Source organism: Microtus pennsylvanicus, chromosome 7 (genome assembly GCF_037038515.1).
Source record: "Microtus pennsylvanicus isolate mMicPen1 chromosome 7, mMicPen1.hap1, whole genome shotgun sequence".
NCBI classification, from domain to species: Eukaryota; Metazoa; Chordata; class Mammalia; order Rodentia; family Cricetidae; genus Microtus; species Microtus pennsylvanicus.
Window position 1 is genome coordinate 52,313,342 of NC_134585.1, and position 25,352 is coordinate 52,338,693.

At 37.1% G+C, this 25,352-nt stretch overlaps 2 protein-coding genes across 7 annotated transcripts in view; one reads left to right on the forward strand and one right to left on the reverse strand.

Moving 5' to 3' along the window:
* The window catches only part of Supt3h (SPT3 homolog, SAGA and STAGA complex component), a 367,702-nt gene that overhangs the window by 91,738 nt on the left and 250,612 nt on the right, over positions 1 to 25,352 (forward strand). The window lies entirely within an intron of this gene.
* On the reverse strand, positions 20,002 to 20,523 carry LOC142853743 (putative uncharacterized protein ZNRD1-AS1). The gene has a single exon (XM_075978922.1). It carries the CDS (start codon positions 20,521 to 20,523, stop codon positions 20,002 to 20,004), a length of 522 nt encoding a protein of 173 aa, XP_075835037.1.

Here is a 25,352-nt window from a genome sequence, read left to right on the forward strand (position 1 = left end):
ATTTTCATTTTAGGTGTTTGAGTGTTTTACCTGCATGTACGTCTGTGCATCTTGTGCATGTCTTGTACCCTCCAAGACCAGAGGAGCCTTGAGTTAGAAGAGGTTGTGAGCTGCTACGTGGGTGCTAAGAACTGAATCTGGGTCCTTTTGTAAGAACAGCAAGTACTCTTAACTTTTGAGCCATCTCTCCAGCTCCTGCATTTTCTCTTCTATGATTAAGGCTAAAAATATCAGACATTTATACTGTTACGTACTTCAGAAAATCCTGCCAACATTCCATCAACTTTCTTCTTTTTAATAACTTAGTCCAAGATAGTCATAGAATTCAGTTCTATAAGTGAAACCAGAGTTTTCGTGGGGTGGACATTAAGAATTATAACTGTTTTAGTGTGTGTGTTTGTCTACTGTGTGTATGCATGTGTATGTGTGTCCATATGCTCCTGTGTGAGGGTGAGTCCAGAGATTGACATTGGGCGTCTTCTTCTATTGCTTTCTACCTTATTTTGTTGAGACAGATTATCCTACTGAACCAGGAACTTGCCAATTTATCTAGATTTGATTATCCAACAAGCCTCTGGGGTCCTCATGTCACTGCTTCCCGACTGTGATATACAAGCACAGGTCATCACACCTGGCTTAGTTTTTGTTTGTGAACTGTGGGAGCTGGGACTGGGGATTGGACTCGGGTCCTCACGCTTGCTTGTGCAATCGTCACTCTGTTGACTGAGTTGCCACCTCAGTCCCATTATCGAAAAGTTTAGTGACTATTCTATTCCTACTCATTAACAGTGGTTATAAATGTTTGTTTCTCTGGCAATGTGCCAATACTAGTATAGTAAGTGGATTTTTATATATTAACAGAGTTAACCCTTTGTGTTTGTTGTACTCTTTGTCTAATAGCCACCTTAGAATCAGTTGAACACCAGAATGTTTGTGTTCCGAGCTGTGTTTGACAAGTGGATCTGACTTTTCCTTCAGTGCAGTGTGCTGAGATTCTCAGGCTAAGGAAACATGAGAGCACTGAGGCAAAATGCAGAAAAATCAAGGGGAGGAAAAGGTCAGAAAGCTTAGCAGTGGATCCAAGCCACAGGCCTATGTTTATACATATACCTCCAAGGTGAGTGGCTGACCTAAGACCACTGGAAGAGCAAGTTCCAGGAAAAGGGACACCTTGTAGTGGAGCCATAATTATGACCTGATTTCAGCTCAAAAAACACAACTAGCCTGCCTGCCTGAAAATTTATACAAGAAATGCAGGAAAGAAACATGAACTATGCAAATCAGAGCATGATTTTAAGTTATCAGTGGAGTAGAAAACATGAGTATGTTAAATCTTGCTGCTAGAATGTTAGCCTAAGGATAGCTGGATAAATACAGACCATAACCATTGTCATCATATTGAACCTGGAACTTGCTGATTGGCTAGACTGTGTGGTCCCATCTCCCCAGTACTGGGATTGCAGGTGTGTACTGCCACACCTGAATGTTTACCTTGGTGCTGGGGATCTTTGGATCTCAGATCCTCATGCTTGCACCTCCACCAGCTGAGTCCTCTCTTTAGCACCCAGGCTTTGAATCCTACTGATGAAGAGGGAGTGGTGTGTGTGTCTTTCAAAGAATTGATGGTAGAAACTCCATTTGTGTTGCCATCATGATTGGAGGAGGTGACATGAAAAGCCCTGTGAATTGGATGAGTGTCACTCACAGGGAAGTGGATAAGTCACTAAGGCAGGTTTTTAGGCACACACTCGATGTATGTGTGTGGTGTGTGTTTGTCCTCTCTGTGCTATTCTCACAGCTTCTCTGAAGTACTCAGAACGAGGGGCAGATAACTAGGACCTTGCTGTTGTCATTGCACAAGAGCTATAGAATGTTAAGAAGTGAAAGTGTAAGTTTTAGAAAAATTAGTATTTTTTTTAGTCCTAAGTGTGCATGCTTACAACTTTTTAATTTATTCTTGTTTTCAGAGGCAGCTATTTATGTTGGAAGATTTCTAGCTCTTTTCAGTTTTCCCTCTTTGTACAAAAGGGTGAACATAACAATACATTTAATACACAGTTCCTCATAGAATGATCAGTGAAAATGAACTTCACTGGGGTGGGACAGTTCAGGGGACAGTGTATCAAAGAACTTGGCTTAGCTGAGGCTCAGCTCATTTTCCCCTGTGCTCTTGAATTTGTACCTGATAGCAAGCTATAACAGCCGTCTTGGAATCACAGACCTTAATATATTAGCAAGACCTATCAAATTAAATACCTTACTGTTGTCCCCACTCCTCACCATACTCTTCATGTGGCAACCAGAGAAACTTCAGAAATCCTAGTGACATTCCTTTACTCCAGTTTAGCACTCCTTGTTATTAGGGTAAAAGCCATGTGTTTCATCATGGACTGATGGCCTCGTTCCTGTTTTCTGATGTTTGTTCCTAGTGCTGGCAGCCTCACTCTTAATTGTCAGCTATAGCCATACTAAGAATACTTTAACTGAACTGCGTTAGGGTCATTCTGCAGTTTAAGTTTGGAATCTTTCCTTGGGAACTCATGTACTCCTTCATGCCCTTACCTCCTTCACAGCTTTGCCTCATGATAATGCCATCATCGAAGGCCTCACTAGTCACCACATTTGAAATGGCACCCATCCCTCTCACTAGTACTGCACCTCCTCTCTAACATTGTGTGTTTAAGTTACATGTTATCAGTCTCGCTGTTAAGACAGACTTTTTTCAGCTCATGTCAGGGTCTCGGCAAACGTTTATTAAATGAGAGCATCTTGAACAAGTAGAAACACAAATAGCTAAAAGTCAATATAATGGAATATTAATTATACTCTGTCACATTTGTATGGAGAATCCTGTTTTGTAATTGTACTAAAATGGATCCTGTGAAGACAACTATACTTTTAGAAAAAGGTGAGAGATGACATAAATTACCACCAGCACTACCACAGTGCCACTACTGACTGTGTCACCTTGAATGTGTTGCTTACTGTTCTTCTGTAAAATGCATATTGTAGGTGCCACCCCCCCATAATGGACATGCAAACTATAGAAATGTGGGAAGAACTAAAAAAAAAAAAACCATTCCTATAGCTTAAGTTTTCAAAACTGTCTAGTGAGCCTCCATTGTTGAGTCTTCAGCTTCCGGTTGTGTACAGAGGAGTGGAGAGAGGCTAGCACACGGTGCTGCAGTGAATGTGTGCTTTGGGGAAAACTGATGAGTTTGATCAAAGAGAGCAGGAGGCTATATTCTGAATCCCTGGTTTGCACAAGTTCTAGAGCAGTGGTCTTCACCCTTCCTAATGCTGCGACCCTTTCATACAGCTCCTCATGTTGTGGTGACCCCAGCCATAAAGTTATTTTCATTGCTACTTCTTAACTGTAATTTTGCTACTGTTATGGATCATAATGTAAATATCTGATATGTGATCCCAAATGGGTCACAACTCACAGGTTGAGAACCCCTCTTCTAGAGGAAGATTTTGTTTTTTAAACAAGTAAGGGAATTTTATTTTGTTAGGCTATGAAACCATAATCCTTCACCATATTTTTTTATTGGTGAAATGACAAGACTGAGAAATATGAATCCAGCATGTGTGTATTTCAAGAAGGAGTTACTGGAATCAAACGAGCTGCTTTAAGAAGCTGCTGATTAATTCCAGGAACAAAACGAATCCATCTATTTAAGCTGGCAGCAGTGCGAACAGACAAAAGGGAGGAAGAGAAGCAGCAGCACTCATGACTGACTGGATGTGGAGAACAAGGAATGGCACTGCAGTGCTTTGAGATCAGCTTGGGGGGCTGGGGTACCACTGGGTGTTCGCAGTGCTAACAAGAAAACAGAGAGGTGATCTAAGTATGGAGAGAGTCCATCTTGGTCTGGAAATTATCCAGCATAGAGGCTTTCAAACTCTTCTTTCCCTCCTTTGTGGAGTGCTATATGAGAGTCAGTATGTAAAAACCCCGAGTGTGAAGTGTGAAGCTGATTTGGTTGAAGCTAAGATGGAGGGGATGTGTGGTAGGAGTGCCAGCAGAAATCAGGGTCGTGTGTGTCATCTGCGTGCCTGTAACCTGGGTCTTCATATCTTCTTTCTGTTTTCTTGTTGTAGTAGTTAGTAAATATTTATTCTTTTAGAATTTTGTCTCGAGTTTCAAGATTAGTAGAATGTAAGAGAGACATAAAATTCCTTCCCATTGGAACTTAGCCTTTATTAAAGAAAGCTACAGTTTGAAATAAAGTTAAAAATGAAATCATTGTAATATCCCCATCCTATAAAAGCCTTGTAATAGAGAACTGTTGCAGAGGGATGGTCAAGGACATCTTTCGGAAAGTTGTCATTGAGCTCCAAGGGAGAGGAGGGAGAAGAGGAGGAGGGAGAGAAGCAAAGAGGATAGGCACAGTGAGGGGATGGGAGGCTGAAACAGTGGGTTTGAGGTTTACTAGGTTTGGGTGTCTAGCTCTGTCGTGTCTTTTCTCACGTTGTCTTCACATTCCAGATTATCTTCAGCACCTATTCCACAGCTTCGTATTCTCTCATGTTCTTTCTGACCTATGTTTCAATTCATTTTGAAATCGTTCTCCAAACCACCAGACAAGACATCCTTTGTGGAGTCTGCCATCAGCAGGACCTTATTGTTGTGTGTGATATGCTTTTGTAATTTGTATGTTATACCTATATTCATAAACTGTGAGATTTCTCCAATTTGTATTGTATTTTCCTTCGTAGTGATAAGTATCTATACCTGAAAACCAGAGTAAAAGAAAAAACCACCACCTACTTTGTTAATTTCTATGAATGGAGATTTCTTGCCTCATCTTAAGTCCTCGTCCTGCTGTTAATGCAAGGCTACTTCATGGTAGGGATTTTTTTTGGAGGAGTTGTGATATTGTACATTTTTATGGTGTTAGCTATTAAGGAAAGTTTATGAATAAAATTATTTAGGCAGTCTTTCTAAATGGGACATTTGACTGTTCAGTACAAAAACGACATTGAGTAAAACCAATCTGATTAAGTTTCCATTAACTTTATTAATGGTTTGAATTTTATGTCAGATAAATAGAAGATTAAAGTTGTGTTGTCAATATCAGCTTTTTAAATATTCCACTAGGAAGTATGAAGGCCTTTTTTGTTTTCTTTATATTTTTAATTCTCTTATTTTTAAAATAATTAATTTGAATCCTTTTAATTTATTTCTGTAATCTTATTAGGTATTTACATTCTTTTATATAAGGTTCAAGAAATTCATCATCACCCATTAGAGAGCGATTTGATATATCATGACAATAGCATATGATTTGTTTTAGTTTTTTTTTTTACTTTAATTAATTAATTAATTATTGATTTTTTTTTTTTAAGTCAGGGTTTCTCTGTAGCTTTGGAGCCTGTCCTGGAACTCACTCCTCACTCACTTTGTAGACCAGGCTGGCCTCGACCTCAGAGATCCGCCTGCCTCTGCCTCCCGAGTGCTGGGATTAAAGGCATGCGCCACCACCACTCAGCCTTATTTTTAATTTCTAATTATTGTGTTGTTCTAAAAAAAGAGAAAAACTAGAAACTGTTAGCATTGATTTTTGACAGTCTTGTAAATTTCATCCTCTTTTGGGAGGAGGCTCAATCAAATTTGTAATTGAAAATTAAGTCACCTTGATATTAAAATAGAAGAATATATGGCTTATATCATTCTAGGAATTTGCATGAAGGGAGTTTAAAAGCAAGTGAAATTATGAAAGCCTGAAAAGTCTCTGATGGAAACTGTCGATGAGGGCCATACTATCACTTTTTCATATGTAACGTAATTTGGAAATTTGAACAGCATTTCATTAGTTTAACTAATTGTAAATGGAAGCAAAACAAAGTGGTAATATTTTGCAAAGTAAGTAAAAGGCTTAAGGACACAGCTGTTTTTGTTGGAGCAGACATGAAGGTATATTATTTTAAAGGAAACTGAGGTCTGTAGCTATCTGTTTGGGAATGTCTTTTAGTTACAGAGGTGTCCACAGAAGTTAGATCTGAGTGAAGATCTGGCTAGCAGCTCCCTCTGTCCTTCTCTTGCTTGGTAGAGTGAGGAACATCATGTGTGCAATACATTTGCTCTACTGCAGTCCGTCCTGGGCAGCTGACTCCCTCTGAAATTAGCTCGTTATCTTTTTTACTTTCACCTAGCTCTTTTAACATTTATACAAATGTTAACTTATTGTTTAAATGGGAACATGGAGTAACTAACTCTCATTATAGATAATCACATTCTGTTGGTGTTTGTGACTTCCCGTATTTATCCAAATAGGAAACATTATTCATTGAGAAAGATATAAATCACTTTTTCTTAGTGAACAACAAACCAGCAATTTAAATGAATGGCTCATATTTCAGTTGCTGAATAAAAATATTTTTATTTGCCAATTCTTATAGCTAGTTGTAGATTTCTGTTTTGATTTAATGCAGAAGACAGTTACAGGATAACTTTTAGTTCACAGTAAAGTGTACTGTATGGATGGTTATGTTATCCGTGTTATTATCCACTTAATTTAAGTATTAACATTTCAATAAATTAGGATAAGAATTAATGTAGATATTTATTTTCTTATATATGAGTTACTTATCAGAACAACCATTTTTATCTTTGATTTTAACAAGTTTGGTTAGATTGAAATCTTCATCTTTTCATAAGACAGTGACATGTCTGTACTTGTCTGAATATTTAAACATGATTATTTAAGACTAATAGGTCACCATTGCATTTTGTTACTTCTAATGTATGTTGTAAAAGTACAGAATGAGCATTTATTACATCTATATTAATTTTGCTGAAGGCTTGTGGGTAGTCAGCTCAAATAAGAAAGTGTTACAGATTTGGTTAAGAATGCCAGAGAAACCTACGTTTTATCTTCCTAGTTTTAAAGATTCCTGTATTGCTGTGATGTGTGTAAAGGGAGGCAGGCCTTTTAAGCATGGGCCTCTTGAAGCCCGCTGCCTACTGCTGTGTGCCCTGTGCTGCTGCTCAGTTCTTTAACTCTCCTGCCCCTCCATTAAGTGAAGATGTTTGATTGCTAGATGCGTTCTCATAGCACATTCCTGGTGTGTTCCCTTGGGAGGTATGTGAGATAGCTGGACTTCACACATAAGTGCATGGGACTTTAGGTTATATGATATTATATGCAATAGCTGCTTTACTAGACATTTTGGTTGTGGGTTAATTTTTCATTGATGCATTAATTCTTATATTCTAGTAACATTGCAATTTTAACATTTATTTAATACTGCTAACATTTTAGAAATATATAAAATATATGTGAGCATTTAATGAACAAACCTTGTATAATACCACTGAGGAATTTCTAAATGTTTATTGTATGGAGGGGTCCTGGTGTCATAAATCTGGTATTCACCATATTCTCACATTTTGGCTTTATTAACTATTTGCTGGCTCTCATAAGTGATGTTGTACAAATGTTTACATTTATGATCCATTGTAATTTTAAAAATTATAAATGTTTTATTTTCTCTAGTTTGGCTTTTTATTTTAGTCTCAGATTTCATTGACAAAGGTTGTAACATTGGCCTCGGTGCCTTTCCTGCACACATTTATATCGGTGGATGGACGCTAGCTTACGGCATTTCAGACTCAAACTAACTGACTTTCCTTGGAACAGAAAAATTGTTTTCAGTTAAGCCACAGACTCCCATAAATAAAGCTCTGGTCTTAAAGAAACACAGCATTTAACTGATTTTTGAAATAGTCAGAGTTCAAAGTCATGCAGTAAAAAAAGGGAAACAATTTCTGAATTGTGAGTGCTTCTGGTACTGCTGACAAACAGAGTACAGAAAGACATCCACAACAAAATAGGAGCTGCTGCAGGGTTAGCAGTGGTCTGAAGGAATGTCAAAGCGATGCTGCTGGGGGCTCCTGCAGAGCCACCTCCTCACTGCTGAATTACCTGCCTTGCTGATCTCCAGCCCCGCAAGGCTTTGCGGCCTGCCCGTGATAGAAGAGAAGGAATTGTTGGCGTTCCTGTTCCTTTTGATATATTCTTTGCTTCAAAGAAGTTACTTTTTTTTCACGACAAAAAGCCCAGGAAACAATCATAATGTGGAAAATGATTTTTTTCATAAAATTAATGTGTAAGTGACCATGTAGTCATAATTGCTCATTCCTCAGGTAACCAGAGAGAGGGTCTCAAATTACAATATTTGTATATAAATAAGTTCTAAATGGTATAAAAATAGTTAAAAATGAAGGTAATTTTTTGGGGAGAGTGCAAGAAAATTAAACTTACTATATTTGAAATAACTATTAATCATGTGTAGATATTTAATCCAGTTAAACAAGAACATTTAAAAATTATTTTACAATAAATGTAGGTCATTTCATTTTAATAAAATTTTCCATTTCTGATTTAAAGGAGCTTGTCTTCAAACGTTTCAGCATCCTTCTTAAGTAGTAGTATGATGTAATTACTCATTAATATTTAACAATGTGATGAAACAACAGCAGTTTCTAGAGGATGACACTGTTGTAACCGCCTACTGGAACTATTTCCACACAGTTCCCTGTTGTCTAGAGTTTACACAGTGATGGTAGCAGTTAGTGTGTCCTTTCCGAGGGACAGGTGACGATTGCATGGTAGTAATGAGTGTGTTGGTATCACCAGTGACTTAATTTCAGATCACATAGACTGCATGGGGCTGTTCGAGACTGTAATCAACCCTTGATCAAGTGACCTTTCTCGAGATTAGTGCATCCCTCCACTAAGAGACTGTGTCTTGTCATCGATGAGGCATGGCTCACTGCTGTGTGGCCGTTCCCAGGTTCTGAATCTAGATTTGTTTCCATATGTTAAATATTCAGCAAGTCATTGTAACATGTTGGCAGGGATATTTTTTTCTTTTTCTCTATGATCCTCATGGTTAATATAAGGGGGAAAATGTTCTTTTAACCCAAACTGACTATACAGTATCAGGAGGAAGCTCTTTCGTTTTAAATTGCAAGGTTTGTATGTTCCATTAGCTGCGAGTGTTGAATTCTGTATTTCTTTCCATCTCAGAACTTACGATTATAGCAAATGAGGTAGACGTTTATACTTTCGTTCTTTATTCTCTGCTGTTCTGAATACAAAATAACATTCAAACTTGTAAAAAGCGATCTTGTTTCAAATCAGAAAACTGCATCACTAGACTATAAATTTCCATTTGAAAAGCCCTTTGAAAAATATTATTCTGTTCCTGGCTTTCATATTGATTAGATCCACTCTTATTTTAGGAAAATGTGATTAAATGACATTCTAAAGCAATAATAGGCAGTTTCAAACAACTAACCTTTCTTATAATATGTCATTGAATAGACCAAAAGATTTAGCTGCAAACTCTGAGACTTCTAGATAACTCCTAGGTCCACGACTGGGCTATGCTGTCAAACCTGTGTTACCTACACAACATTCAAAATAGGGTAAGACTAACCAAGAAAGACTTGATAGTTTATATTCTAAATCAGTGCTGGTGGGGATGAGAGAAGCATACCTTTATCTTCCTCCAGTTGGTATTATTTGTTCCTTCTTCCTTTTTTTTTCTTTGTATTTGACTTGATACTTATAGGTTCATTTTCCAGATCATAATTCAACATTATCTGGAAAAATCCTGTGCTTAGAGGGGGAAGGCAAAGAGGCCCTGCTTAAGAAGGACATCAGGACCTCGGCATGCCTGCAGTTCACAGTCTTCATTTTGTTTTCAGTGAGTTAAAAAAAACTAATTAATTCCATTTTTACCAGTACTCAAGAACGTTTTTTAGTTGACTTTCTCATTTAGTTGACCTTAATTTTGTATCTTTGCACAATTTGATTTTTCATTTTTTGTAACTTTTATAAGAGACATGAATATTCTCATCCAGTGAAAAATCATGTACTTAGTGAATCTGAAAATGTTTATCTATAAAGCATGAGTGATAAAAATTATATGATGATTAGGGCCCTTAAAATAGCTTGTTAGGTTTATTTTCCTTCCAATTCATTTAAGTAAGTAGATGGGAGTGTAGAATGTTGTCGTTAATCTTTGTTCCCTCTTGAGAATGGATCTCATTATGTTGCCCAGACGAGTAAGTACCTAAGCTCAAACGATCCTTTTGTTTCAGACATATGCCTTGAAACTCCAAGACACCAACTTTTGGATTATTCATTAAGAATTTTTTCAAGAAACACAAAATATATAAATAAATTCTGTAAAATTACGAAGTGCTATTTTTCTCCATTTATTTTATCATTTAATCATTTGTCCTTTCAGTGTTAAATTCTGTAGGTTAGTATTCCTTGTTTAAATATATAAAGGAAGACATTTTAACATTGAAGTAAGAAATAGATTCTTGAATATTTATTCCATTGTAAAAAGTTATTTCTTTGTTAAGTTTAACATTAAATACTACTTATTTTAACAACCTTTCACACCATGAATGTTTTTATTTCTCGAACTCCTACAAGCAGAGAGTATGCTATTTCTTATATACTCAGAACAGTGAAAATACGTTCAATTCATGTTGTGGCTTTTTACATGTTTCCTACTGTTTTGTTTCCTTCTTTTAATTTGTAGCTATACAATAAGGCAGTATGAATTGTTTTGTATTTATGCCTTTTCTCCATATTTTTACAGTATATTTTATAGAACTAAATATCTAGTAGTTGAAATGCTCACACACTTTTGAGAAATTCTAAAAACACAATTCTGCTAGTTAATGATATCCAGAAAGTATCCTGTTCTGGAAAAAGATCATCTCTTCAGTGCACGTCCAATTAAACACCCAATTCGAAAGGATATCTAAGGTGAAGGATGTTTGTGTAATGCTAAACATAACCAGAGACACTGTGGTTTTAGCAAAGGTACCATTGCTCTATTTTATCAAGTGCCAGAAGCTGCATAATGAAAGTCTTTCAGCGAGTGAAAATGTAAGTGAAAAAACATGAAAATACCACCCAGCTGGTAGAGATCTTCCTAATTTTTACCTGATTGTATTTCTGAAGAAATATGGCAGGCTGTCATAAATTTTCAACATGAACTGTGTTTTTGTTGCCAATTTCCATATCCTTTAAAAAGTGCTGAAGCGTGCATTTGCTATTTATGTTTGCAGTAGACTGAGTACACTTTTACTATTTGTGGTCTGAGAAATTGGAAACAACCAAACAGTGGTGCTATGGTCTAAAAAAAAAATAAATTTTAAACAGCTGCAGACAGTATTTTTAGAATGCTAAGAGTCCTAAATCTGTGCAAGTACCCCCTACTCCTTTTTTTTTATTTAAAATGGGGGCTATGCCACCCATAGAAAGTCAGTCTTTCATTGTCACATCCACAGTAGATTAAAAACCTGAACTCAAAGTCTGCTTTTGACTAACAGAAAGCACAGCTAGCATCTCTGTGCCAGCTGTTTGCCAGAGTGTAAATGTTCGTTGTTACATGCCAAGTGCCAAGCTTAATCAGTTCATAGTTCTTATCATTCCCCAACCTTCACATGGACAAGACTATCGTACAAATGAGAAAACCGAGTAAGCGATGAGTCAAGATAGGTTGCCAGCGTCACAACATTTATCAACAGTAAATCTGCAATCCAAGTTCTTCCCCTAGCTACAGCCCACTAACCCAAGGGGTTGGTTAAGCCTCGTGTTTTGTGAAATGTGTTTTTTCCTCATAATGTTATTAAAACATGTATAAGTGTGTGTTTCTAAATAGAAACTCCTGAAAATATTTAAAATGTAATGAAATTATAAAGTCAAAATAGTTATAAATTAAAAAGAAATCCATGACATCATTCACAATCAAAATGAAGGTTTTCATTTGATGTTTTGTTTCTCTGTCCTGCAAATAAGTTTTCTTCCCTGCATAGCTTTCGTAAGATTTCTTTACACACAGCCTTGTGTAAGACCTTATCACTGATTCCCAGTGGTCAGTAGTACTTTTCATTTCATGGTGAAAACAAAACATGGTTATATTCAAAGGGCCCTGAATGTCAAGGTACAAGGTTGTTCCTGAGACCAGGGAAAACCCAAGGGAGTTCCTCCCTCCCCTGCTCCACAGCACTGTGCAGGCTGAGGTGACTGAGGCACACACCCTTCAACTTCATCTGCGTAAGTTGGAAGTTCCTTGTTTTGTTTTTTCTGCTGAATATGTGTGTTTGTGTGTGTGTATGCGTGAAAACCAGTGGCCAATGATGGATGTCTCTCTCCATCTTATTTTGAGACAGCATCTGTCACTGACCCTGGAGCTTACAGTCCTAGGGATCCTCCTGCCTCTGCCTCCCCAGTAATGAGATTACAAGCATACATTGTTGCTTATGGCTGTTTGTAGGTTCTGGGGATCCAAATTCAGGTCTTTATGCTTGCTTTGTGAACATTTTACCAACTGAGCCATCTTCCCAGCACAGACTAGAAGTTCGAAATATTACCGCCTTTTCTTTAGGCTATATCCATTTTCATCACATTTTTCTATTATATTTATTATAAAATCACACAATTATTTGGCCATTATTTGTGCAATTCCATATCTACTTTCTTTCCCCATTTCCATCATCCTGCCACAATTAAATATTCTATCTTCCAGTTCATTTCAAACAATCATAAATGTCTGTGAGAACTATTACTGAAAGCTTGCATGTTCCAAACATTAGATTTTTAAACTTCACTTGAAATTAGTGTTAGTGTTGCTGCGATCCACTGTGACCAAAAGCAAGTTGAGGAAGAAAGGGTAAACAAATAAGGCTTAGACTTTCATGTCCCTGTTCATTATCAAAGGAAGTCAACACAGGAACTAAAACAGTATAGGAATCTGGAGGCAGGAACTGATACAAAGGCCATGGACGGGTGCTGCTTACTGGTTTGGTCCTCATGGCTTGCTCAGCTTGCTTTGTTATGGAACCCAGGACATCCTGTCCAGGGATGGAACCACCCACAATGAGCTGGGCCTTCCCATCAACCACTACAGCATAATTCTCTACCGCAGAATCTTATGGGGGCATTTTCTCAATTGAGTTCCCTCCTTTCAGATAAAACTAGCTTGTAGGAAGTTGACATAAAACTAGCTGGCACACCACTATAGTTCGTTTAACCATTTATTGTCTCTTTTACAGTTTGGGGTGCTAGACACAGATAACTTTGCTACAAGAATATTCAATATCTTTTGGAATAACTATTTTTAAGCACTGTGAAAGTAGGATACTACTCAAGATGAGATCAACTTTATTTAGTTACTTAAATAAAAATACCTCAATAGGGCCAAGGAGAGGGCTTAACTGGTAAAGTACCTACTGTGTCAGCATGAGAACCCAAAGTTTCTATTTAGCACTCATGTAAAAGCTGGGCATAGCCAGGCTGTGGTGGCACATATCTTTAATCTAAACACTTGGAAGGCAGAGGCAGGTGGATCTCTGAGTTTGAGGCCAGCCTGGTCTGCAGAGTGAGTTCCAGGACAGCCAGAGATACACAGAGAAACCCTGTCTCAGACAAAAAGAAAAGAATAGCTGAGCATAGTGAAGAGCTTCTGTACCTCTAGTCCCCATCCCTGGAGTGGAGGGGGCTTATGGGAATAGGCAGCAGGCAGATGCCAGAGATTGCTGGCTAGACAATCTTTCCTATTAGTGAGCTCCAGGTGAGATTGAGAGTGATGAAGACACCAATGCCAATTGCTGGCTTCCACATGCTGTGTATTTGTGAACATCGGTACCAGCATGCATAATGTGTGTACACACACACACACACACACACACACGGACATGCATGAACCGACGCACATAAGCAGTCACAGTAGGTTAAATTTAGTTTCCTTTGTATTGCAGATATATTTTTAAAACATTCCTGTTACGATTGTATGGCACTTTGGAGAACCACTATTGTGCATGTGCATGTATCCAAGTAGAATGCTGTGCTGCATGCCCTGATGAAAGAGTTAGAAAATCGCCACTTCCAAAGATAGCCTTCATCTGCACCTTATCCCCAGGACTTTATTTTACTTTAAAGTAAAAATGCTTTAAATGTGCTTTTGTCAGTTATTTTAGACAGTTAGTTTAACGAAGTGTATATTTTGTTTATAGATGTGTGGTGGTGATTTTTCTTTTTCTGTATCACTAACCAGTCCTTTAAGTACTGTTATGTTTATTGTTTTTCTTGCCAACTACACTTACCATTCTCTTTTGACAAGAAACTGCATGCGTTGTGTGCAAGAGTAAAAGATGATTGAAAACTTCGTTTTCTGTCACCAATTAATTTAATAAAAGAGCCTTGTAAAATATAGGGCTTGATAGAATCTTCTTGATTTTTGAGTCATGACATGAGAACCACCAATGTAAGCCATATAAAGACCAAGTAGCCAATAAAATAATGTCATTGATTTCTGTTAAATATTTAGTTAATTAATTTTTTTTGAGATATGATCTCATTATGCACACCCTGGCTGGTGTGCATCTTATTATGTAAACGAGGCTGGCCTTGAACTCAGATACCTGCCTGCCTCTGCCTCCCAAGTGTGAGTGTTGGGATTAAAGCCTGTGCCATCATGGTGACTCATGTTGCTGATTTCTAATGAATGAATAAACTGGCAAAGGAAGATCAAGGCCAGATGCCTAATCTGATTCTTTTAACCTTAACATGAAACACACAAATTATATATATATATATATATATAGTATTCAATGTGTATGAAAATTAGGATATATTTAACATAAATAGATAAAATCATTTCAAAAGCATGTTAGCTTACAGAATTAATTAATGTATCTTTGTTATGTGTGCCAGAATATTGTATCCGTGAGTCTTATTTGTCTCAATATTTATATTTTGAATATTTAAATAATATTTATAATCTTGAAAATTAAATTCTTTTTAATTTCATATGGAGTCACTATTTTTTTTAAGAAATATATTTATTGTATTACTCAAATTTCTTCACTATTTTTCAAACACATACTTTTAAGACCCTGGAGATATATGGACATTAATTTGATGCAGTGTCTTGATATTTAATGTTATGTTATAAAATAGGTTTATTATGACATAATCTTAAAATAGTCTCAACTACTGAGTTTGAGAAATAGAACCATTAAAGGTTCATCACAACTAGCACCATAATTTCTGTTTTTGTCCTGTTTTTAGAGTAAGTACCACTGAGTCTTGAAAAGTTGGCCTGGCCGTTATAGACTTTCAACACAACTGGAGAAGACATGTTTTCTTAAAACTTCAGCATTGCTGATGTCTGTGTATTCATACTAGAAGTCAGGGCTTTCACTTTTGTGTTCTAAATATTACAGTTTTCTTTCTAATTGGCAGTATTTATAGTAGTTTACTTCTCTGCAGAAGATGGTTACCTTGGGTTGATATCATCAGCTATAACTTCAAAGTTGCTCAGTTTTCATAACTTTCATTCCTGGGGCTAGCTGTTTAACTATTTTAGAAATACCAGATCAGAATATTGACAGAATTATACTTTTCTCATGTGAGAAAAATCCTTTAAAATGCAGAAACATTTTCTTTCTGAATTCTTGATTAAGAGCACATTATTTAAATCATCATTAAGTTTCAAACAAAAAAAGCCTTACTTATCATCCTTGGGATGCTACCTTGACTTATAGTACTGTGCCCTTTTGAAAAGACTCAAATTTACTCTTCACATTTAAAAAAGTTTCTTTTTCAAAGTGTGTGTGTGTTTGTGTGTGTGTTTGAGCACACGTGCCGACAGGTCATAGGCAGTGCATCTTTGCAAAGCTATTGTTCATGAGGTTGTGAACAGTACAGTATGGGTGCTGGGAACTGTACTCAGGTCTTCTGGAAGAGGATCAGCAAGTGTTCCTAACTACGGAACCATCTCTCCAGCTCTTTAATCTCATTATTTTTTTAATGTTACCCCAAGTTTCTGTGGTCCAACTATTCTTATTTTAAAGCACTTTTCACACCACCATATTTTTGTTTTTACATAGACTTTTGTTTGGATAAGTCAGAATGTGTTGGGACTTTAATCTCCCCCAAAGCCTTGATCCCCCCCCCCCCATAAAGTCAGTATTAGAAACAGGATCTATTATGCAAGACTCAGAACCTGAACCTCTGCTGTAACCAGAGCACAGGTTACCCATGTGAGTGTCTGCAAAAGATGTGAGAAAAATCTGCTCCAGGAAACTGAAAGACTTTGGTGGATAGGAACACTGAGCTAGGAGTCAGTCCTGGCTTTGTGCAGCAACTGACAGTGAACCCTTTTAGCCTTTTTATTGCTCTCTTGGACATCTCAGTCCTTTGGATATTTTTTTCTCAGGAGAATCAGTGAATATGAAAGAAGTGCAATAACATATGTTAAAGACATACAGGTCTCAAATCTGAGGCCACCAATTTCAGAAGCTCAGTAATTTGGTTATTATTTTCTCACAACCTTCATTGTTCTGTGATATTATGTATGCCACGGGAGCATTTTCCTGCTTCTGCTGGGGCAATGGCATGCATGCCACAGGAGTGTTCTCCTGCTTCTGCAGTGACAGTGGGCATACATGCTACAGGAATGTTCTCCTGCTTCTGCAAGGACAATGCCACAGGAGTGTTTTCCTGCTTCTGCTAGGGGCAGTGACATGCATTGTTTTGAATTAGTCTTAACAGAATTTGTGCTTTGATAAAATTCTTCTGTTATGAAATTTAAATATAGATAACTTTTTCATTACCAAAATGCCCACATTTTACTTTTATAGACTTTAGTTATCAGTACAGTGTCATGTTGCAGAAAAGCTCTTCCCCTGTACTCCGTCCTCCATTGCTACTCGTCTCCTACTCCAGTGTCAGTTACAGTTGGTGAGCCAGTATTTGTCATTATTATTTGAAGCCACCTTTTGCATTAGGAGTTGGACTCCAGTTCACACTCTGTGGACTTGAACAAATGTCCATAGTGATGTATTGATGGGAGTATAGTATAGATGTGTAGTTTGATTGCTTTAGCAATATATGTGTTCCACTTGGACAACTTTCTTCCCCTCTGAATTCTTAGCAGTCAGCGTTTATAAGTTCTTCGTACCTTTGCCTTTCCAGAGTCTTATAGCTTTAGTCATGTAGCTGAGCATATTTTCATGTGTGCTGGCTCATTTTTTTTTTCCTGTCAGCTTCACACAAGCTGCTTTCATCTGGGAAGAGGGAACATCAGTTAAGAAAATGCCTCCATTATTTTGGCATGTCAGTAGGTTTGTGGGGTATTTTTAAGTTTATATTCCTTATGGTAAATGCTAAGAAATTTGCCTGCAGTATTGCATAGTAACAGTACATTTAATTTTCTTTCAAATGCATAGCAATTATATTGTAAAGGTTTATTGATAAACCTTTGTGTTGGGTACATTAGTACTTTGCATATTGATCTTCTCTGTATGCTTCAGTTATCCATCATCTGAAACTTGCTTGCTTCTGAAGAGGACAGTCAAAACCTGTTATCTGTATTGGATTGAATAACACTGTATGTTAACTATAAATACCGATAATGCACTAAACGCAGCAGTCATCCTGTCTGGTCATGGTTTGTACCCCTGCATCCACTTCTCCTTATTGCCCTCTGCTTTCCCCTCTGGCTTCTGCCAGCCATTGTTCTCTCTGCTTGTTTGTTCTCTGAACTAAGTCTATTTATATTCTGTAGAGGTGGAAACCTGTAGTGCTTTATCTTTCCCCGTCTGGCTTACTTCACTCAGTGTCTTCAGTTCCACCCATGTTGCTATAAATGACAGAATTTTGTCATTTTGTGTCCCTTAATGGTAAATAGTAACAGCTCATTTTCATTCTCAATCCCCTAATTGCACTCACTGAGCATGTTTTCATATATGTATTTACCACCTGTGCATCATCATCATCATCATCATTTTTTTTTTGAGACAGCTGCAGTATGTAGCCTGGGCTATCCCAGAACTTGTAGATTAAGCTGTCCTTTAAATCCACAGTAATCTGCCTGCCTCTTCTGGGACTAACAGTCCCAAGTGCGTGACTAAAAGTCACTTCATAGATGTTTCTTCTAATAAGCTCTTTGGCCTCTCGTTAGTTCAAGTTTTTCTCATTGAGTTGTTAGAGTTGTTTGGCTATTTTCATGTAAGTCCTTTATCAGATAATTAGCTTTATCTTCTTTTAAAATACTTGTGTTTTTAATCTTACCTTACTGGCTAAATTAACTTTTCAGATCTGTTTTTATTTTTTCTTGAAGATCTACTCCCCAAATCAATACAATGGTCCAAATGAGAGACTGACCGGAAATCCTTACACAGTTTTACCCTTACATGCTTAACAGAAAAGATTGTTTGTAGAAATTAAATATATAAAAGTACTCCTAAAAATTAATGGTCAGGCTTGAAGGCATTTAGTGTGTTTTGCATCAAGAAACTTTGCATTCAACTTACTTGGTTTCTTTGGACAAAGTGAGAATTCTTCAGTTATTCAATATGTAAAACGCCACATCCCAAGGTCTTCCTGGAATTTGACTATTTCTCAAGAAATGTGCAGATTTTTTTTTAATCCACTATTTTTTTATTGTCCTGTCCCATTTTGAGGAATCATATTCTATATTATCACATGGATTTTTAAATTATATTTTAAAACACTAACTAGGTTCCCCGTTGAAGAAATCTGTTTCATTTGTTTTATGCAAGAGGTTAAGTTCTTTAAAACAAAACCTGTGATTTGGTGAAAGCTTCTAGAACTTTACCAGTGTCTTATGCAGAATAGTAGTAAGGAAGTGAGGCCAGAGGGCCACATGATGTGGGAAATTCTTGGCCTACTGCCACAGGGGCGTCTGTTAAAAAGTTTAAATTTTTTCTGTGGTATTTTTTTCAGAAAATATTTCCAATTCCCTACATGTTAAAAGTGACCATTTGTGTTCCCTGTAGTGAGACACAAAGAAGCAAGGGTTGCTACAACTTAATGGTTTTCTAATCAAAATAAAATTGTTGTGCTATTCATCTGTAGAAAGGGGTCTGCAAGTATGATTTTTGGTTTATTTTGTAAACAAATTCTTCTGGAAAGAGCATTGTTTGTGTTGGTGCTGATGACTATGCTTATTTCCTTAGCTTTCACTGGTGAACACATCTTTGGGTGGTCTTTTGCCTGGAGGCGTGATACAAATATTTGCCTGTCTTGACGAATAGCCACCGCCCTTCTATTTACCCCCACCCACTACCCTAACCTTCTCTTTGAAACTGGCCAAGTGAGTGTGATTGGCTCATGTACTTTTGTGAGGCTTGCCTTTAGAGAATTTGGCTTAATGAAATCTTTATCATGTTTGATTAGTTGAAATGATTCTGAAATATATTCCTATTAAAATCACATTATTTACATTTTAAAGACTGTTTCAAAGGATTTGTTTCTAACTTAAGAGTCTGATTTTTTTCATGCCAATCCATAATTCATGAAAATGACAGACGAGAAGTACTTTTCTTTTGGCCTTTCCTTTGTTCTTAAAACATTTTGTGCATTTGGATTTTATAGTTAAATTTTATCTACCTTCCTGAATCCTCTTATATACCTATCCTTTTTCCTTGACTGTTTTTGTTTTTGTTGTTCTATGGGTCTACAATGCATAATTCCACAGTGTAGGAGACTTTTAAGGATGGTTTGTGCTTCCGTTTTTAAGAATCTTATTAAGAGAAAAGCAGAATATGGAGACTAAAGTTAATTTTAAACTCCCCTTTTTTTTTAAAAAAAAGAGAAAATATATTTTTTGTGTATAGTGTTTTGCCTGCATACTTGTTTGCGCACTATGATACTTGGTGCCTGCGGAGGTCAGAAGAGGGTGTCAGATCTTCTGGAACTAGAGTTACAGATGGTTGTGAGTTGCCATGTGGATGTTGGGAACTGAACATGGGTCCTCTGCAAGAGCAGAAAGTGCTCTTAACCACTGAGCCATCCTTCTATACTTTCTAGTTCTTTTATAAAAAAGATGGACTTTCAGAGTTACTGTATAATCTCCAAATGACACAGTACTTCTAAATTCTAAAAGTCTTTATTAATTTCTGGTACTTTTTTTCCCACAAAAAGCACTGAAATTTTACTGATCTTTGACTTTTCGTACATGACTTTTCACAAAGGGTGGGAAGGCCAGGAATTTCCTTTGATGAGGCTTTTTAGCCGTTTTCCTTTCCTCTCTTACCTGAGACTTCTCAATAAGACTTTCCAGCTTAATCAGACTTTTAGTGCGTAACTCCAAAAGCGGGTGTGCGTTAGCCCTTTCAAAGTCCTTCATCTCTTTCTTTACTCTCTCCAGCTTCTCTAGTGAAGGGAGCTGACTCGAGCTTCTTCTCAAGAGTCTTTCCTTGAGTCTTTGCTCTATCAGCTCCCTCCCTCGAAGCATGCGCTCCTGGTGGTCATTGATTTGCACCTGTTCCCTCTTTTTGACCTGCTGTCTTTGTGCTGCCTGGCCGTCGTGCACAATTCTCGGTAGCCTTTCATTGGGAAAAAGTCTACATGTTGTGTTCTTAAACTCTCTGGCCTGGCCTGTGCTGTGGGCTTCCCTTTCCATCTGTTTCCTCTCTTTCTCAGATACCCAACAGTATCGTTTTCGCCTCTCCATGCTGTGTTGCTTCTGACCTGGTTTCACAGCGCACTTCTTTCCCCCTCATCGTTTCCACTGTTTTTTCGTCATGGTAAGGCTGCTTTGGCAAGCTAATAGTCAAGAGAACACGCTTCTTCTGTGATGCTTTATATTCCTTTGGTTACTCAGTAACCCAATGTCTTGGTGCAGTTGTGCGCATGCCACCCAGGTTCCAGAGTCAGGACCTTTACACCAGTGGAGATTCTTGACTTTTATCTTACTAGTACCTGTAGATGTGGTCGTCAAACCCAAATCTTCCAACTGCTGAGAATCGCTTCCAAAGATGAGGGAGATTAACTTGTGAGAAGTGGCCACAGAAGGTAACTGGGCCTAAGGATGCCAAAGTATATGTAACTCTGCTTCTAGCCACTGTGCAGCTGTAAAAGACAGCACAGCTTCAGGTCCAGTGGGAGTTGTAGTACTCTCACTCCGATAGCCTCAGAGTCAGTATTCAGGAGAGTTAGCACGGTGGCATTTCTGTTCTCCTCACCTCCCGTTTGTAGGTTTTGTAGGTTGTGAGATACAGGTGAAAAAATATACTGGATTGGGATCTGAGCTAGAAAAGCAGCCATAGACCCCTTACTACTACTCCTGGAACTAATAGGATGTCACAATACGTGGTTGAAAATGCCATGGCAACCCAGACCTTCCTTGCTTAGAGGTTCTGCTCCCTCCCTGAAGTTCTCAGATGAAGTGTGCCATTCTCCCACTATTTTTAAAGACCAAAATTTGTTTGCATAATATAGTTGAATTGGTAAACAAAACACATGCTCATTCATTTATTTTTATAAAAGTTCTTTCAGATGGCCTTGTTGGCATTGGCCTGTAGTTTAAGTGTTCCCAGAAGCCTAGGAAGAAGAGTCACCCGAACCTGGATTGTAAGACCGCTCTTAATATAAGAGGAGAAAATGTTCTCAGAAAACAGCAGTGATCTAGCTATCTTTTTTTTTTAAAACAAGAGCTGAACTTTATTTTCACTGGGTAGACAAAAATATTATAGGAGTTTCAGGAAAGACTGATGACTAGAGTCATTAGGGAGAAAGAAATAGGTCATTTTCATCCGTCACCAGTCTTTCACATTCTTCATCTTCTGGTGATCTACCTATCTTAAAGCTCTTATTATTTAGTGGCTGTGTTTCTCCCTAGAAAGCAGAACGATGATTCCCATGATTTGTGTTCACAGTACCTATAAAAATGGATGTCATGGCCTCTTGTGTTAGCATTAGGCAGAGGTTGCTCCCACAAGAAGAGAGCTGGAGCATGGGCAGACCTTCTGGGGTTTTCTCTCCAGCCTATCCTTATCAATATTTTCATGCTCTTACTCAATTTTCTACTAATACATCTCTTGAGATCACTCCTCTACAGCTCTAGCTTACTCCTTGTCATCTGGTTGTACTGCACTTATTCCTGCTTGTACTAAAAACTTGAGACTTTTTTGTTGTGAATATAAAAGTGCTGTAAAAAGAAATAAGAAAAAGAGCTTTTCTTCTATGCTCTTCTTGGTAGCAGTAGAAGTAGTGAGAACTCCTTCAGGTTCCATAATTCTGAACAGAGGTTATTCAGTCCTGATGTGGGATTCCCCTCTGTATGCTATGAATATGTTTTATTACCATTGTTTAATAAAGAAAGCCACCTCGGCCTGTAGCAGGACAGAATATAGCCAGGCTGAAAAAGATATAGAGTAGATGGAGTCAAGGGGATGCCATGTAGCTGCCAAAGAAGAAAGATGCCAGCTGCCAGCCAGAGCCTTAAAGGGAGGCCACAGCCTTATGAGGATACACAGATTAATAGAAATAGGTTAATTTAATATGTAAGAGTTAGCTAGAAATATACCTAAGCTATAGGTCAAACAGTATTGTAATTAATATAATTTCTGTGTTATTATTCAGGTCTGGGTGGCCAGGAAATGAACAAGCAGACTACCTAGTCCTGTCATCTCACGTTGTACATTACTCTTGACAGCATTTGCTGTCAAGTTAATTGTTAAGTGACTCCAATGCATAAAAATGTATTATAGTATAAGAAAGGGATGAAGAGGAAAAAGTAACCTGATGTTATATCCAGGGATTAAAAAGATTTATTCCCAGCAACTATTGGGCCTTTAGTAATACAGCTATGAATTATTATACCCTAAGCACACATTTATGTAGACTCTTTTCTAAAGTCAGTTTCATTAGATAAAGCAGACTTTAACCATGATCTTGAGCCTTTATGAAAGTCAGATACTGTTATTAGGAGATGCTAGTTGGGGATGCTCATTAGGAACAAGTTGGTGAGGCCTTCACCTTAAAGATTAAAATCCTAAAAGCAATCTACTAGTCAGGTTGTGTTTATTATAATCTCTAATATAAACACAATATCTGAAACAGAAGTTTTAAATCACAGAAGAACTTACCTGTTTGTCAAGGAAGATTCCTTATTTTTATTGCAGTCTATGAAAATTCTGCATATAGTCACATAGGAGTTTGAGATCTGTCAAAAGTTAGTTGCCCCAAAGTATAATATCTTTCCTATTATTCACATCAGCTTCAAAGTCTTCTACTGTTGTCTTCAGAGCTTTGCTACTGTATATAAGGAGCTTGTATATGAGGCTGTAGAGACAAAAGGGTTGATAAGAATCCACCTGTCTTGTCTGGAAGCTCAATCTACAGGGAAAGGTTATATATGCACACTCAAAGATATGGACACATGTCCAATAAACAATTTTGATTAAATGTTAAACTTATGGTAGGCAGTTCTATGTGGGTAAACATCTCAGGCTGACTTCTAGACAAAAATGTTGGCAAAGAAATGATGTTTTAAGATGAATCATGTCAGGAGAAATAAATGATTTCAAGGAATGTTTGATCACCCAGAAACAAAGCCTATCTGCTAACAGACCTAGAACAGTAGACCAGGTAGAGCCCATTTATCACTGATACATGAATTATTAGGTTAGATTCCCAATATAGCCATCCTTGCTATGATTTGCTAGAAATGTGGCATGTGTTAATAACTTTGTGTTCCTATGTTCAGTGAGTAATAGAGGGTGGTAGAGAGGGCAGAGAAAGAATAGTAATAGCGCTTTATGATCGCTGTTGCTTTGTATTGGCCGTCTGTAGTCATTCTCCTCTGAGGTGTATAGGCGGCCCTCTGTGGCTTTATGCCAATCAAGTTCTCCCTCCATTCTCAAATTCCAAGCCCCATTGAAAACCTGTGGCTTGCAGGTATTGGTTTAGAACTTTTAGAAAAAATGGAATCATCATATGTTCTGTAGTCTGAGGGATGTCAGTGATAATAGCCCTGCACAGAACCCTGACTGCACTACAGTAGTTCAGAGGTCTGCTCTGGAGTTCTGTAGACCCAATTGGTTGAAATTCCATACTTACAGCTAGGCAATACTATAGCTAATATGTTGGAAAGTAGGCAGAGATGTAACACAGTGCCTGTTACTAACTCACTAGTATTTGCTATTTATCAATAAATGACACTTACATTGTGTATGTAATTGCAAAAATTTAACAGTTTAGCAAATGTTAAATCAGTGCTAAATTTGTGCTTAAAAATTTGTTCCATTAAAGTTTATATAGACATATATTCAATAGTAACCACAAATTTAAATCTGTGTGAAGAAGTAAGAACATTCTGATTTTGGTAAACAGATATCAAACTGCTTTTCTAAGAAATCTACCAGGAATTTACCCACGATTCCTCAGTTTGTGGCATCAGGAGAGCGGTCTTCAGTTGTTTACAAGTCCTTCCCAATACTTGGAAGTCTCTGTGCTTTGTGTAAATCACATTTCTTCAGGGCTCTCTACTGGCAGCTTCCCTGCTGATTTTTAATCACATCTTTTATTTTTTGAACAATTGCTAATTTGGTCTCTCAAGTACTGTTTGTGTGCCTTGTCATTGGAGTTTTAACTTCTCTTTTTTGTTGCTTTGGGGAACATATTGGGTCCATATGTAATCATAAGAAAATTATAAACCCTAGCTAGCTTCAGGAAGTTTGTAGTCTGAAATACTGTCAATGTAGAAGCATGCAAAGGTAATGTAAGAATGATATCTACAGGCAATACAAATGATAAAATAAGTACATAGAAATAACTGTTCTCCACTGGAATCCCAGCTTTATAAAAGCGAAATATTTATGAATGTATTACCAGGAAAGGATAGTTTGATGAAGTTTCTAAGTTTTATGATACTGACATATTGGTATTATATTATATTATCATCTTTTATCAACCTTGAAGTGACTTACTGTTCGAATTGGGGACACTGGTTTGAAAGGTCCTCTTCAGTCATAAGCCATAAAAATGCCATGGTGGTTTTGGGGTTTTGGCTAAAAATAGTTTGTCCTGATTCTGTGTAGGTGTGCTTACCATATTTGTTTATATTTGCTCAGTGTTGGTACTGCCTTTATTTCCAGAAAAAAATTTTTAAGTGTATTTATATCTTGTTTGTGTTTGAAATTCTGAGCAAACAAAATTGAAGATGTAAAATCACACACAATTTGCAACATTAAATAAGGTATCTATTTTAGACAACACCAGCATCTTTGCCTGTCTTTCAATCATTTTATACTTACTAAATTAGAGCTCTGCATGTAAAAACTTGCTGCTGTTTTCATCTTCAAACTCATGATTGAGTCTGAAATCCAGATAAACAATATCTAATGCTTATATAATACTTAATATTTATAAAACTTTGTAAGGATAGGGTATTTCTGTCTTTCCTTTTTAGTTTTTTTGTTTTATTTAAATATAAAATGTACATATGAATTATCTATTAATTTTCTTAAAATCTTTGTATTTATTATCTTAGTGTGTTTG